Source organism: Manis javanica, chromosome 3 (assembly GCF_040802235.1).
Source record: "Manis javanica isolate MJ-LG chromosome 3, MJ_LKY, whole genome shotgun sequence".
In the NCBI taxonomy this organism is placed as follows: Eukaryota; Metazoa; Chordata; class Mammalia; order Pholidota; family Manidae; genus Manis; species Manis javanica.
The window spans coordinates 126,528,063-126,543,676 of NC_133158.1; the positions used below are offsets into that span (position 1 = coordinate 126,528,063).

General features: G+C 43.2%; 1 protein-coding gene across 2 annotated transcripts in view; it reads right to left on the reverse strand.

Annotated features, from left to right (window-relative positions):
- USP13 (ubiquitin specific peptidase 13) overlaps positions 1-15,614 on the reverse strand; it is a 103,643-nt gene that overhangs the window by 24,560 nt on the left and 63,469 nt on the right. For both annotated transcript variants that reach the window (XM_073232029.1, XM_073232030.1), the window contains exons 11-15: positions 11,742-11,867; positions 10,501-10,654; positions 8,379-8,553; positions 2,909-2,997; positions 573-695 (exon numbers count right to left, since the gene is read on the reverse strand). In XM_073232029.1, the coding sequence (XP_073088130.1) occupies positions 573-695; positions 2,909-2,997; positions 8,379-8,553; positions 10,501-10,654; positions 11,742-11,867 (667 nt within the window). The remainder of the gene's footprint in view (positions 1-572; positions 696-2,908; positions 2,998-8,378; positions 8,554-10,500; positions 10,655-11,741; positions 11,868-15,614) is intronic.

Genomic DNA, 15,614 nt, shown 5'->3' on the forward strand with positions numbered 1-15,614 from the left:
TTTTTCAAGTGTCCTTGGACCACGCAGGTGAAGCAACTATTCCTTCCACACCCTTTTAACTTACAGAGCTAAGCATTCTGAACAATGACCAACTTACTGTTCACGGAGCATAAGAGAAACTCAAACCACTCCTTTGCTTATGAAGCAATGATAAATCTGGATAATATGGTCCAGATTCTTAAAACCAACACACGCTGCTGAATTTCTCCTTTTGATGGTCCAAAGGTACTCCCAAGAATGGCACAGACTGAGTCTACTGAAAACACTCTCCCTCTTCCCTTTTGGGCCCCATTTAGGGGAAGGAGAGAGAGAGTAGGAGGCAAAGCCAGAGCCAACATAAGCTAAAAACTTCCTGGAGATTTGCTGCCAGTGATTCCCACAGGTCCATTCAAACTCTTGGGATGGGTCTGGGCCTCCTCCCACATCTACGTAAGTTTATGGTTACAACACAGGAAAGCGGGTTACAACACAGGAGGCAGCAGCCAAGGGACAGCAGAGTGGTGGAAGAAAGAGACTATTCCAGCAGAGAAGGGGGGGTGGTAAGAGAACATCCTCCTGGCAGTAGGTGGTACCTTTTGAGTCATCAGGAATGACTATGGGGGGGCTGATATCTGGAAGTTCCTCCTCTCCTGGCTGTAACCCCCTGGCTCGGAGATGGTTGATGTCAAGGAGGTCTGGCATATCAACAGAAACATCTGCAAAATGAGAGCAGTTACATTCACTGGACTCTCCCAAAGCCCACGATCACCTCTTAAGACCAGGGCCACTAGTTCTCAATGCGCGTGTCCAGGCCAAGCTAAGGTACGCTTTCCAGTCTCCTGGAGTGGACTGCTAGATTAGCAGACTCATCGAGATGGACTGGATTTTAATAGAGAACCAGGGAAAGTGCAGAGGGTGGTACTTTTTCACACTGAACAAAAACACATGGGGTACGCCAGGGGTCACAACTGGTAGGTAGCCCATAGACCATGTCTAGCCCAGACCCTTTCTGTTTGATGTTTTTAAAGTGTTGGCAACAAATTTCAATTCTTAAATCAGAATATTTAATTTAAAAATCTAGATTTCCCTACCACTTCCTATTGCCCCCATGATCCTGAGCATCCTATTTGGGTTATTCTGATTCTTACAGCAGATAAATGTTGTTCTAATTGTGTCTTTATCCAAAGTAAGAATACCCAAGAAAGACCGAAATAGCCAAGTATGTGTTTCTTATGCTCGGCCCACTTCTTTCATTTATCTTATCACCTTGTCCTTGTTAGGCACTTGAGTTTGCAACCCATAGTTTATTCTTTTGTTTACATCGTGATGGGTACTATGATTATCCTAAGATAATAAACAAAGAATGAAGTTTTAAAGAAACTAACTGAATCCCAAGTATATTAGTCCTGGGGCTTTAACTTCTTAGCTCAGTTGTATAAATACAAAATTTATCAGTCTAATTGGCTGTTGAGACTTAATACTGCATATATTCAGATATGATAATAATGAAAAATGGGTTCAAATGTTCATGCTGCGTATGTCTTGTGGGCTGGCAAACAGAAACTGAAAATACTATCCCCAAAACCAGTTATGATGCCAGGTACATAAACCCTATTTTAAAACAATAACCCAAAGAAAGCTCAGTAAAAAAAAAGGAAATCTCAGGATAGCAAAATTAACATGTCTGACCAACAAATCAATACAATTATTCTGCAACAGAAAAATTCAGGTTCATTAAAGCAAACTTTGGGGCTCCACTAAATTCTACAAGTCTATGAAATCTGATCTGAAATTTTTTCATCCTTTATGGAAATTCCAAGGACAAAGAAAAATAAGAACAGTTTCCAAAGTAAATCAAAGTCTTCAGAAGCAAGTTTCTCTCTCAGGTACTCCTCAGGACTACAGAGGAAAGGCTGAGGCATGAGCACCTTGCACACAGATTATTCTGGCAGGAAAATCAAAGATCTGCTGCAGAAGCAGTCAAGTCCTGCATATGTCATGTGGCAAATGCTCTGTAAACTGTTAGTGCTGGAGGTTTCTGGAAAATCATTCTTACCAAGTTTACATTCTTTTTCCTACTAGTCCCTTCAGAAGAGTGCTTAACTAATCAGGGTAAGACTTGAGTTGTTTAAGTGCTCATAAACATAAGAACTAAAAGATTGGCAAACAGTCTGAGGTACTTACTTGAGAAACCACAGAGGGTACAACTGGACATCCTTCCTGAGCACTGATGACAGCCTCACCACACCTTGCTAGTAGGTGGAAAAAATGTTTTTATGCATTGTCTGGGAAACTAACCTCTAACAGTGGTCAAGAGCCTTTAAAATTAGCAAGAGGAAAGCCCGATTAAGCCAGTCACATTCCTTTTTCAGCTGTTTAATGCAACTGACTGTACTCATCTTATTATTAATAAAATATATGTGACTTCAGTGAATGTTATCAGCAACACCTGCCTGCTTCAGAGGCCAAGGAGAGATGCTGAGGGGAGAGTATCTTATTAGCACCTTGCACATCCAGGTGCAGTCTTGGGCCAGCATGAGCAGCACCTTAGAGCATGTCAGAAACAAAGAGCCCCAAGCCCCGCTCCAGACCTGCAGAGTCAGCACCTGCATTTTACCAAGATCCCAGGTAACAGGTATGCACGTTAATGTTTGGAAAGCACTGTTTACTTGGATAATGTGGGGATCCTTTTTTTGCTCCCAGAATTCAGCCATTCCAAAACCCATGAGTAGATGAGTGGGTCAGCATGTGCTAATTTTTATTGTCGGTGCTTATCATATATTCAGATTCAAGAGAAAAAGGTGGGAATAATGGAAAATGAATGAAATGTAACTGTTTCTGGAAGCCAACCACATGGGCTCTTTCACATGCTATGTTTTTTGAGTGGCTAATTTGATGTTTTAAGCAAAAGCATGCAAAAGATACCTACCAAACTTTTTGGGAACCCAGTCAAGACCAAAAGTGAACTTCTTTATCTGCACTACCAAGTATTCAGGGAATGAGGCAAAGCGAGATGTTCTGGGAAACACAAGGGGATTAGATCAATGAAACAAGGCAGTAAGAATTGTGAATACAGTTCATGAAGCATCAAAAGCTTTGTCTGAGGCATACCTGGCAATTCCAATGACTGACCTGAAGGGGAGGAACATGCAAACAGACATAAGCAGACATACACTCACTCACTCCTGGGCATTCATCCCGGCCTTTTTACAAGACAAAAATATTTAACAGAGGAGAATATTGTCCTTTGAGAATATGGGCACACTGCAAAATTTCCTTTGTCTTCGCTGTGGCATTTTGTATTTCTGAGATGTGCTTTTCAGCCATAAACATTTGTCTTTTCTAAAGTCCCTGCTATAATTTAGTATATGTATTTGTAGCTGTGTGCAAGCATGCACACATTATATGTTTGCATGTGGGGTTTGAAAAAGCTCCTCAAACAATCCTGACATTCCCCTCTCTGCTGCCACTGAGAGTCACTATCTTAGAGCACGGAGATGGCATAAGGAGGGCTTATTGAATTTTGGTTGAGGTTGAATACTGGAAATGCCAGGGTCTCATTATAATAGTACTGCATCATCACCAAAAAAAAAAAAAAAAAGTACTGCATCTAAAATCCATGGTCATATGAATTCTAAAGGTATATATGTATTATTGGGTTAAGTATCTAAGCTACCTAAACATCTAAGTCTGGGCTTTAAATTTTTAAATTAATAAACATGGTTAATGTCTTGAGTTTCCCTTCAAACTTCCAGGAAAGCTGAATAGCCTGGACTTGGTTTTGACAACTTCATGCACCAACAATTCACCTTATACTCCAAATTCATGCTCTGGGTCCAATTCTCTCCATATTTATCATCTTGTTTATAACAACTATTTCTATTTGAATGTCAATGTGGGCATAGTAAGTAAAAGAAAATTAGCTATAAACACACACTATTGGTACCTTTTGAAATAAAAGATCCCAGAATATCCTCCCCACAACCTACTTCTCAAATCTGTTACCGCCTTCTACTTGGAATGCATCTGCCCAGATTCAGACAAATAACAGATGCATTGCTGCTCCCTAGTGTAGAAGAGAAGGCACAACATACGGACAGAGCACAGACAAGAAAAGAGTCAGAAGCTCTGGGTCTAGGATATGCTATTTAAGTCACTCCATGTCTGGATAAATCATTGACCCTTGCTGAGGCTCCATTTTCACATCTACAAAATGGATTTATTAATAACATCTACCTGCCAGGAGTGTGCAACGACACACTAGACTGTACGATGTATACCTAAGGAATTAGCATGACTATTTTGTCACAAAGAGCTAGAATCCATGGGGCCTTGGAGAGGGGCGTGGTCTGTCACAGACCTGTATTTTGCCCCAGGCCAAACAACCTCCCTGTATCTCAAATACCCCTTCACAAGGGGGGATGGCAGAAGGGTAGAGACAATAACATAAGGGAATTATTTTTTAAAAAAACATAACAGCTTAACTAGTCTAAGGAGCTGGTCTATTATCCTGGCTCACTCCAGAAATTATCCATTATCTCTAATTAGGTTTTCCTATCTTCTGAGAGGCAATAATAAACATCATTCTTACTTAACATTTACTTAAATATAGCCAAGTCCTTAATTCACCATAAGCCAACAAACTCCATCTAATACTTTCAAATAATGTAAAAATGTTACCTCTCTGACCTCTTCCTCTTACCGCATTAGAATCTGGAAAATATTTAACAGTGAAATCAAGCAAAAGTCACCAGTAAATCAGTAATTTCCAAAACGGGGTTCAGGAACCCCACGACTCTTACAGTTGCTCTGTTGGCAGTACCTGGGTGTGTAGTCAGCTGGTAATACCATGCAGAGGGGCAGTGGGGGGACCTCCAGGCTGGTGCAAGGTGGGAGGAGGGGTGGATAATTTTACACATCCCTTATTATGGGTAACTACCAACCTAAGAGTACCAGAGAGCAGGTTAGATGATGCCCACAGTATATCTGCCCTGTGGGGTAAACATTCTTTATTCATCTTTGTAACCTCTACAGGGTCTCCAGTTGAATCATTCATGTAGTAACTGTTCAATATATAGTTGTTCAAGTCAATCTCAAAATTAATACTCTGCATTCATTAATAGCAGGTTTGGGACATCAGGTGTGTTAGTTAAATCCAGCAAAATCATAAATTATGCACCACTTACTCTTTTATTCCTAAAATTAATTCCTGGAATTAAGATATTTTCTTGAAAACTTATTTATACTTAATAAGGTCCACTAGAATGCAAATCATTCAAAAAGTTCTCGACAGACAACAGCAAATTCACCTCCAAGAACTGTTACGGGAACTAAATGAGTTAAGACATAAAATGCTTAGAACAGTGCCTGACAACACTATTGTATTGTCTATTGACAATGTATTATCATTATTTAAAATATATCAATTATTCACTAATCACAGTTAAGGCATAAACACTATGAAAACTCCATTAAGAAAAAAATACATAAGCTGTCCTTCTCCCTGAAATGAAGATTGTCTACTGTACTGAAAACCTGACAACCAAAAAGGATACCCTCCTATCCTTCCCATTAAATGTGCTGAGAATGTGACTAATCAATTACAAATTGTACAATCCAAAGCAAAAAAAAGGAAAGCTAAAATAACAGTCATAACAATTACAGTGTATATTCACTCTGTGGCAGGTACAATGCAAAGCACTTTACCGGGCTTCCCCCGCCTAAGCCTCACCTCAACTCTATGAAGAAAGTGCTCACTGTCCCCAGTGTACAGATGAGGTAACAGGGGCTGAGGGAGATGAGGTCACTTGGCCAAGGTTATAAGCTAGCAAGTTCTATGCTGGGGAGTCAGATGCTGCCCATCTGCCTAAAGCTTGTGCTCTGGATCCCCACACTGCTTTTCTCTTCATGAACAGTAAAGCTCAAGACAAAATCTCTCCCTGTTAACCCTTAACCTGTGAGCTGCTTGAGGGTAGGAACTGGGTCTTATTCAACTCACCACCTAGAATACACTAGGTGAGCAACAATATTTGTGCTGGGTGAATGAAATTTCCAAACACTAACACTATCTATTTAGGACCATTTAAGAGAATGATCTTTACATCTGGCCCATACTGATGCAAAATCTACCAGGAGAACATCTTTGGCCTCTTCCTGGCCTTTCAGACTCTAGGTCTAACACAAGAAAAATTCAAGGCCCCCAATTAGCATAATAAGGAGATCATGTCTACATTGCTAGAAATAAGAAAAAAAAATCTTTTAGGAATCCACTGAACTGGTTTGCCCAAAATTAATATTTGAAATGTGATAAGGCATAATAAGGAATAAGCAAGACTATATAAGGTTTACAAAGCTATAAGGCCATGAGCGTAAGTAAGCATGATACAAAATCTGGGGACACCACAGAACATAGGGATCAAGAGCTTAAAGTTTGAAGTCAATCGAATGAATCCCAAGTCTGTCACTTGCTGGCCAATTACTTCTTTTATTTTCTCATCTGTAAAATGGGGAGCATAATGACACATACTTCATAGTAGTACTAAGAGGACTAAATGATAATTAATTAAATGATAATTAGCACATGACCTGGAATAATAAAGATGCAATAAATGATAGTTGCTTTTTCATCCTAAAACACTGTTTTTACCTTTTCCACAAAGAGCACTTTTCACTCAAGAAATGTGATGTATTAGTTTTAATTTTTTTCATACACATTAAACTGTAAGAGCGTATGTATATGTAAAATAGAAAAGGGAAAAACATGTTTAATATCAGCTGTTAAGGATAGAGAAAGCAGAAACCTCTCCCTGGAGATTCTAAATAGTTACGTTAGCACTGCCTACCACTACGTATTTTATAGCACTGCAGGAGAAAATCAAGTCAGCAAGCATCATTCCTCAGTTTGCCAAAGGACACTGGGTGGGGACTCTGCCCTGGATAGAACGGTCGCTAGGAAGTGGCCACAAAAGAAGGAACCAGATTTCCTGATCACTAGCCCAGGGTCAGAGATTCTTTCTCTGTAGAAAACTAATGCCTCCCAAATCCACTCAAAAATGGACCTTTTCCAAGTAACAAGAAAGCCCCTTCCTGCAGGCCCCTAGAGGCCATGCCCCACAGTTCTAAGGTGCACAGCTACTTTTCTGAAGAGCAGAGCAAGGTGGCTGAGCAGACAGGCAAAAGAAAAATACTCTGCAGCTTCTACCTGATGGTGGGGGCTTTCTAGGCTGCCAGGCCCCCTGATCACTTCCACCTCCCATACAAAACCAGAATTAGATGGCAAAGAGAAAATGATAACTGTCTGAAGAATCTTCCACCTATTGTCTATAATTTAAAAATAAAATAAAATCAAAACATACACCTTAAACTTACACAATGTTGTTTGTTGATTACATCTCTATAAAGCTGGGAGATAAACAAACAAATTGTTTCCACCACTAAAAAAGTACGTTACTATACTCTCCACAGATGTCTCCAAGTTTCAATGAAGGGACTCCAACACACACCCACCCACAGTTACCTGCAGGAACACACAACACACCCCACAAAAAACTGAGCAGTCGTAGGATGAAAACTGGCCCCACAATGGGTAACTGATATCTGAATGAAATATTATTAATCTCACTTGGATATAGAGAACATGTTTTAATTATTTTAAGAAAATACAGTGGGTTTTTAGCTTTTGCAATAAATTATTTTTGTTTTCCCACTCTGAATATATGAAGCTGATCATCTGAAACATAGGGGCATCCTGAGGGATGGCTGTCACACGGACAGAGTGGCGTAGGTTTGAGTGTCACCTGAGGCTGTGATTAACAGCAGCCGGCAGTGGCTCCTCCAGGCTTCCCTCCCAACGCCTGCCTAAGTCCTGAACAGCTCCTCTGAACAATGTCCAGGGACCCTTGCATCCACTCGAGAGGCCCTGAGACCCCAGGTCTCCAGGTAGGAAAACAGTCACCAAGTTCTAAGCCAAATATTTATTATGGAATTGAAACAGTGGAGTTTATTGAAGAATGTCATAAGTATTTTTGTAATTTCTTCATTAACATCATTCTGGCCACAGTGGGGGGAAGTTCTTGGCTACACCCTCTTGGCAAAAAAAAAAAACAAATTCCTAATAGAAGATAAACCACAATCTTGCTCTTAAAAAAAAAGAAAGGGCATTCTCTCCCTAGCACGTATTATAGATTATAAACCTGTCTGACTGGACAGGTCTCACACAAGCAAGACCTATGACAACTAGGGATGTGTGTGTCATAATCCTCCCTCACCACGCCTGAGGCAAGCACACACGGACTCACACAAGACCCGCCACCTCTCCCCAGGCCCCACCCCTCAAGGCCCTCCCCACACCCCTCTACCGCCACACATGCACACACACACACACATGCACACACACTTACTTCACACCCGCAGACTTGGCCTGCAGGGCACTGCTCCAGAAATCATCTACATTTTCTGGTTCAGAAAAGGCCTGAAGGCAGGCACTAAATGGTATCTTGGCACGAACCACCTCGGGAAGGGGCCTTCTGTTGGCTTCTGCTTCCCTCCTCGTTAATTCATAGGCAATCAGTTCATCTGAGTAAAAAAGCAAAAGAACGACCTTAGAATCACTCTTATCTTCTTGAAATGTCAAATACCCCCACTGGACAGTCTTCCTTGAAGGCTTCTGGGCTGCTGCACGACTGCTTCCTTGCTGCGCCTTACAGATCTACAGAAGCCTGCTGAGAGGCTCTTCTCTGGCCATCTTTAGAGTGGCACTGACAGGCTGCATCCAGACATTCATCATTTTTTGCTGTTCCCCTATGAGACTGACAGGAGGAAACCGTGAACTGCAGCCCCAGTGAGAAGTTCAGGTGAAAGTGATGCATGAAGCCCAGTCTTTCATCTGTCCAGAGGTCAAGGCTGTGATTACGCAGCCAGCACCCTCCCGTCACAAAGCCTGCATATCAGAGAATTCCACACTGAGAGACAGCCATGGCCTCACCTTCTGTGCGCATGTCACTGCGATTAGAGGTCACGGAGGGTGTGAGCCAAGGAGCAGGGGGAAACACACGGACTGTGGGTGCCTCCTGCACACACACAGTATCCCCTGACACTAAGCAACGTTGTCACAACTTCACGGTGAGTCTACCCAGCCCCTCAGGTAACAGCGCAACCACGCAGAAGGCCTTCCTATGCTGCCCCTGCTTGGATGACTAAATGCCAAAGGCAGGAAGGACGGACCATGCCTGCTGCTCCTGGAAACTACCTGTAAGTCAAAATTTCATACAAACTTTAAATGGGCCTTTCTGGAAGTTTCTTTTGTGTTTAAAACAAAAAATCATTTTTGGTTTATCACTTTCTAGGCACATCTATGTGTTTTCTTAAACACATCTCAGTATGTTTTTAATTCATGCCCCAGTCCACAATCAGTTTATGATGTACTTATATCTAGGATGCAGCATTAGGTGTTCCCAGCAATCAATTTCCAGAGACTAAATTATAAATCTCCTTTCTGAGAAAAATAGTTATCACTCATAAATTATACACAGTGTATCAGAGAGGATCATAGAATCAGCAAAAGTCTATATCCCTGAGGTTGACAAGAGAAAGCAATTAAGCCTAGTTCTAAAAAGGAAACAAACCACAGGCCAAACCCTCATTTCTACCTTATGTAACAGACAAGAATTTTAAAACTGGTCAAAAACTGAATGAGCTTATAGAAAGTGGATTTCACCTTAAAATCATCATAATCATCACTTCCCAATTAGCACAATAAACTGACACCCACCCCAAAAAAAGAAGAAAAAAGGACTCCTAGGGAGTTGCTGAACTTCACAGAAATGACCAGTTCATAGGAGATAAGCGATCTAACAGATATTTTCTTTTTCTGCTTCTGAAATATTAATTCTAAGAAATACCACTCACCTACTCTGCCTGGGAAGGACCAAATTGAAGTGACTAAAGGAAACTTCCCCTGAGACCCTGACCTGGCTGGAGTACCTCTGCCTTTTTACTTCTGGAGACCAGAAAGCCTCCTAATGGGCCTTGCTTCTGCAAGAGTCCTGCCCTCCCCCCCACTTTATCTCCCACAAGAAGAATGTTAAATACCCAGGTGTCACAGCTAGGTCACTCCAAGAGTCCTCTGCTTGAATGTCTCACATTCAACAAATGCAGTTCTGATCACTTCCCTTAGACGTTATAGCCCAACTTATGTTTGAAGATGCTAAAGAATTTCCCACATATTTAATCACAAATAATTTTCCCCCAAATTATGCTGACTCCAAGGCAACCAGTTGGTCAAATTTATAGGCCACTGAAGTAGATTCCATCCATAATTACTCCTCAAAAATCTGTGATACACTTGATTCTTCTCAAGTTCACACAGAGACGGAGGAAAAGATGAAGAGACATGAGAACCAGACTCATCCGGTCTGGGTCTGCCCCTGATACAACTCTGGAGTGACTGAACCATGTCCCTCTGATTCGAGGGTGTCCACCTATGGGGAAGCACATGGGAATTTCCCCCTCAGGCACCATTACCCTTGTTGCTTGCTGCCTCCATGGCCACAGGTAACTGCATCAGGTAATCCACCCTCTCGGTGTAGCGGACTTTTCGGGTCTGACAGCACTGAATACGTTCTTCCACCAAAAACCGAAAAACATCACTTGGGTTTTCTGAGCCAGTGCGGTTCCTCTGAAGGTTGAATTATATCAGGTTAGTAAATTCAGGAATATTAAGCCATGAATAAAAGTTAGCATAAAACCAAATCTAAATCTAATGTAAAGATCTGGTATTACTAAACATTCCCTCTGGGCATGCCAGTTCACCAGAGTACTTACACAGCAAACCATTGGTATTTATCTAGTCCCAACCTAGGGGATTGTTTAAATACATTATAGTTCATCACGTGAATATTATGCAGCCATTAAAGTCATGGGAGCGGGAATGACCCAAATGGAATTAAAGGGGATGAGGGAGCCAAAGTAAAGAGAAAAGGGGAAATTAGAAAGGTCTGCCCTGGAAAAGTTATGGCATGTATGACCTGATACTATAAATGCATTTGTGTAAATTATATACAAGTTAAAAAGAAGTCATGCTATATTCAAGAATGTAATGCTAGGGCAAAACATTCATAACCAATTCTGTGAAAAACACTACTTGTAAAACAGCACAGAGAAAATTATAAATGCACCTCGACAATGACCTGTGGGTCAAACACCAACATGGTAATAACACTGTCTGTAGGGGCTGGCATTTAATTATGATTTAGATTTTCTCCTTTGTGCCTCTCTGTATTTTCTACAAAGAGAATGTTTACAATCAGAAAAAAGTAGTTGTTTTTTAAAAGGAGGGAAAAAACTTGATGTTTGACTTCTCAGTGGCTTAAAAAAAAACACAGCATTTAACATGACTCAACTGTGAACAAAGTGTGAGCATTTCTGAGTGGCGGCAGGAGGACAGCAAATACCACATAGTACTCCCAAGGAGCTTTGTCATGGGGACAAAAAAAAATGGGGACTGAAATAGCAGGAACACTCCTATAACACAGACAAATTAAAAGAGAACAGGGAGATCTGCAAGCTCCTAGAAAATGCCACCAAGGAGTGATTACATCAAGTGGGCTAAGAAAGCCTCAGAGAAGCAGATTGTGAGCCTAACGGTGAGACTGAGGTATTGGGGGCGGGGATGTCCCAGCCAGGCCAGAGGGACGGGACCTGCACTCAAGGGCTGCACACACCTCATACAACCCTGCTGAGCATTTCTGCATGAACTTACTCACCTCTACTAGATTCACCAGGTGCAAAAAAAATTCCTGAGCATCTTGCTGTCTGTTGGAGGAGAATTCCGGGTGGCTCTTGCTTACAAAGGCCTTAAACATGCGTGGAGAGATCCCATTCTGTAGAGGCTAAAATGTAAAGATGAAACTGACTTACAATACTTGCATACACGTTAATAGCAGGAAGTGGCAAGCAGAGTAGGGATTACCATAAGCCCCAATTTTCAGATAGAAAACTGAAGCCTACTGGAGCTAAGTGATGCTAACAGACGGCAGTCATGGGCTGTAGCAGGTACAGGCACTGTGAGTCTGGCGTGAGGGCAGGATGGGGCTCTTCCTGACTCAACTCTAAAGACACGGTGAACACCCCACTTTCTAAAGAGAGGTACCAGGCCCATTTCCAAAGGACTTGCTACACGGTGGCCAAACTGATCCCTCACAGCCCATCTGAGAGCAGGTTAGAGATGCTGCTTGGGGGAGTGCTCTGACGGACGGTGAAGAAGAGGAGAGCTCGGCAGCATCTCCCTCCCCCCCATGAGAGAACCCCGGGTAAAGACTGGGGTACTTGCCGGAAAAGGCAATGGCACCACATGCCCTGGGTGACCGCTGCAGGGCTGCTCAGACCACGAGTCCACCCCAGGCTGCTGCTGGAGCCCAGCACAGGGAGTTCCCACGAGCTGGCCCCTCTGCTGGAGAAGCAGGAGGAAGCTGGCTGCAGCTGCCAGGATGGCAGAGTGAGAAGTGCAGGAGGCAGGGACAACTTTGGCAGGACAAGGATGTGTGAACATTGCCGGGGCTAAGAGGGCACGGAGGGCAGCCAGGCTCCTGCAGAAAGAACACTGCAAATGGTGATGAGAGGCTGGCCAGCCAAGGAGCTCAGCACAGGAGCCAGGGTGGGGGGCTACAGAGGTCACCTGGACAAGGCAGTAGAGAAAGGTCCCTGAAGAGGTCCCTGAGGGCACAAGCAAATGCAGGGGAAACATCTCCAAAAGAGTCACTCATGTGCCCCCACAAGAAGGCTGGCTCTGACAGAAGATGCATGGATGACAGCCAAGACACACAAGCTCAGGCAAGGCTGGACCTCCTCTCTGTTCCCCACCCCTTGATCCTCGAATTCTGGAGGAGCCTCAGAGGGGCTGCACAGAGGCAAAGAGGTGGAGGAAGAACAGAAAAATACCAGAGGACACTGATGCCAATGCTGCTGGCTTCCGAGATTCCTGAGCTTGGTAGTGGGAAGAAGCTTTAAACCAGCAAGCTATGAACTGGACTCTCTAATACCGGTAATAATCTACAAGAAACCATTGTAGCTGCCTGAAATCAGAGCTGCCTGAGCTGCTCTGAAGAGGCAGAGAGGGAAGAGTACACATGCCCTTCGAGGACAGAGGTGGGCTTGTGACACAGCTGTCCCCTGTCCCCTCCAAGCTCAGCCCATCTAAGGATGGTGCCACACGTCACCTCGTTTAACATTCACTGCAACCTATGAAGAAGGTACTACTGTCATCCTCATTTTATAGCTAGGGAAACTGAGACTGAACGACCAGATCATCATACAGCTAACGAAGAGCAGAGCCAGAATGAACTCCAGGCTCTGATTCCAATTCCAGGCTCTCTGTAGCAAAACGGAGTAGCAGCTGTAGCCTGTCGTAGGTCTCAGTGAGACAAACCTCACCCGGCCCGACAAGTAAGAGAGGTAATTCATGTGCCCTCTGCATAGACCTGGGCACTTTATATATACATACATATAACTTAACTTGTCCAGCCCCATGAGGTGATGATGGTGATGGTGATGGCGATGATGATGATTTTCTCTACTTGACAGATGACGCAACTGGGGCAAAGTGGTGTTAATTGGCCCAGGATCACACAGCTGGAAAAGTCAGTCTCTTGCTGTCTCTCTGCCTTGCTGCCAATCTGTGTCTGTTTGTCTCTCTCACTCTCTTTTACTCTCTCCTTGCACACATATGCCTGAGTCCCAGCTGTGATGTCTCTGCACCCATCTTGCCAGTTGCCGAAAAATGAAGCCAGTATGTCTTGACCCCTGGGTAAGCCTTCTCCAAACCCACGTACCTCTGGGGCCAACGTTACAGGCCAGTCGAAAAATTATTTCTCCATTCTTGGCAGTGTAGAGGCACTGCTTGGAATAAATCTGTCCACATTGCATGTTTCTGTTCAGGCATTTGTGTAAGTGCACACTCACTGCCTGCTGCTCATGGTGTTACTTCCTACAAGCTGTGCTTCAAGCTTGATGTGGCTGCCAGTCCCCATCAAAGCAGCTGCTTTGGAAAGTTCAACAAGTCAGTAAATTCTGAGAAACTGGCTGCTTCTCTGTGCCACTATGTGGTTGTACGACTGGGGGGACAAGTTTCCATTGAGACCATGGTCAAAACCCCAGAAACTCAGCCCACACTTGGACTGCGATCCAGCCTCATTTATTCCCCTCCACGCCTCTTCCGCCTCTTTTCTTTCTGTGCCCATTTCATTACTTTGTTTTCCCTCAACTGACTTTTCTTAATCTTTTGTTCAAAAGTCAAACTACAGCCTGAGAGTTGTCAGTCACTGTAAAGTTCTTTGAAAAAGCTTCATAACAGGAGAGATGTTACCTCCCCCGCTCCTGGCTTTCAGAGCTGGGTTTGAGCATTTTAGTTCAAACTCAGATACACTTACAACCTTCATCATTGGTTGGTCTCGTCCGCCTACACACATGCCCCAGACCTATTCTACCTCTGATTTCAGAGGGGAGGTCTCACAAATTCCCACACTCAACTATTACAATGTTCACTTTGTATCTAGAATATTAGAAAGTCGGGCTATAAAAAAGTTGAGCCTGAATCTAATTACGCTTCCAGATCTAACTTCGAGCTTACAAGAAACACAAGCTAAATGACACCTCCGGGCGGGGATCTTCAACACAGTCTTGGGGCAAATGATCCAGCTCCTTCCACAAAGCAATAGCTTGCAAAAAGAAAAGGAGAAGGACTTAAAAGCGACGTCTTTAACACTGCAGGGGCAAAATCTAGATTTGGACTATTAGAAGATTCTAAGGAAGGGTTATTAATTTTGTTGCTGTGCTTCCAACACTTTAAACAACTTTTAACATGATATTTATGTTTTAAAGAAGAAGGTATTCTAGTTACAAATGCACACAGGATGTTTACAGGTGAAAAAGAGGATGCTTAGATTTTGTGTTAAAATACAGCAGGGAAAGGAAAGGAGAGGATGGGAAGGAAAAGAGGAGGGACAGGAGAAAGCAAGAGCCGAGCTCAATGGGGACTGGTGAACCCAGACTGGCAGAAGGGTGACTGCTGAGGCTCCTGGACAGTACATGGAGAGTCATTAGACTGTGCCCCCCACTTTCGTGGATATTTGCAAATTTAAATCATTTTTCTTAAAGGCCAGCCTCTGGATAAGGCAGTTACTTAGAAGAAACCAAAAATGCCAAAATAAGAATCAAAGAAACCACATTTCCTAGTTGGTAGTGGATCAGCGGTGTCAACTGAGTGTCCCCTCTAAGCCTATCACTGCACAAAGGACAGGGCAGGCCCAAAACTGACCCCGAGTCACAGCTGCTTGCAGGGAGCGCACACTCCACCGTGACACCTCAAGCAGTGGCCTGTCTGGACAACTAACCTCCTAAGGGGGCCTCTGCAGATCACCAAAATAGCAACCCCCTATGGAACCTGTCATATTTATAGGATACTGTACTTGCTTTCCCCATCAGCAACTGCAAAACACATTGGCTAAAATTAGACAGTGGAGTATGGTGTTCAGAATCTTTCCCAAATGCTTACACAGGACTTTCTGTTTAACGCTGAACCAAGAAGGCGGCCAGACACCCTTCACTCATACTCCCTTGAGCCTAATGCCTTAATTAACAAA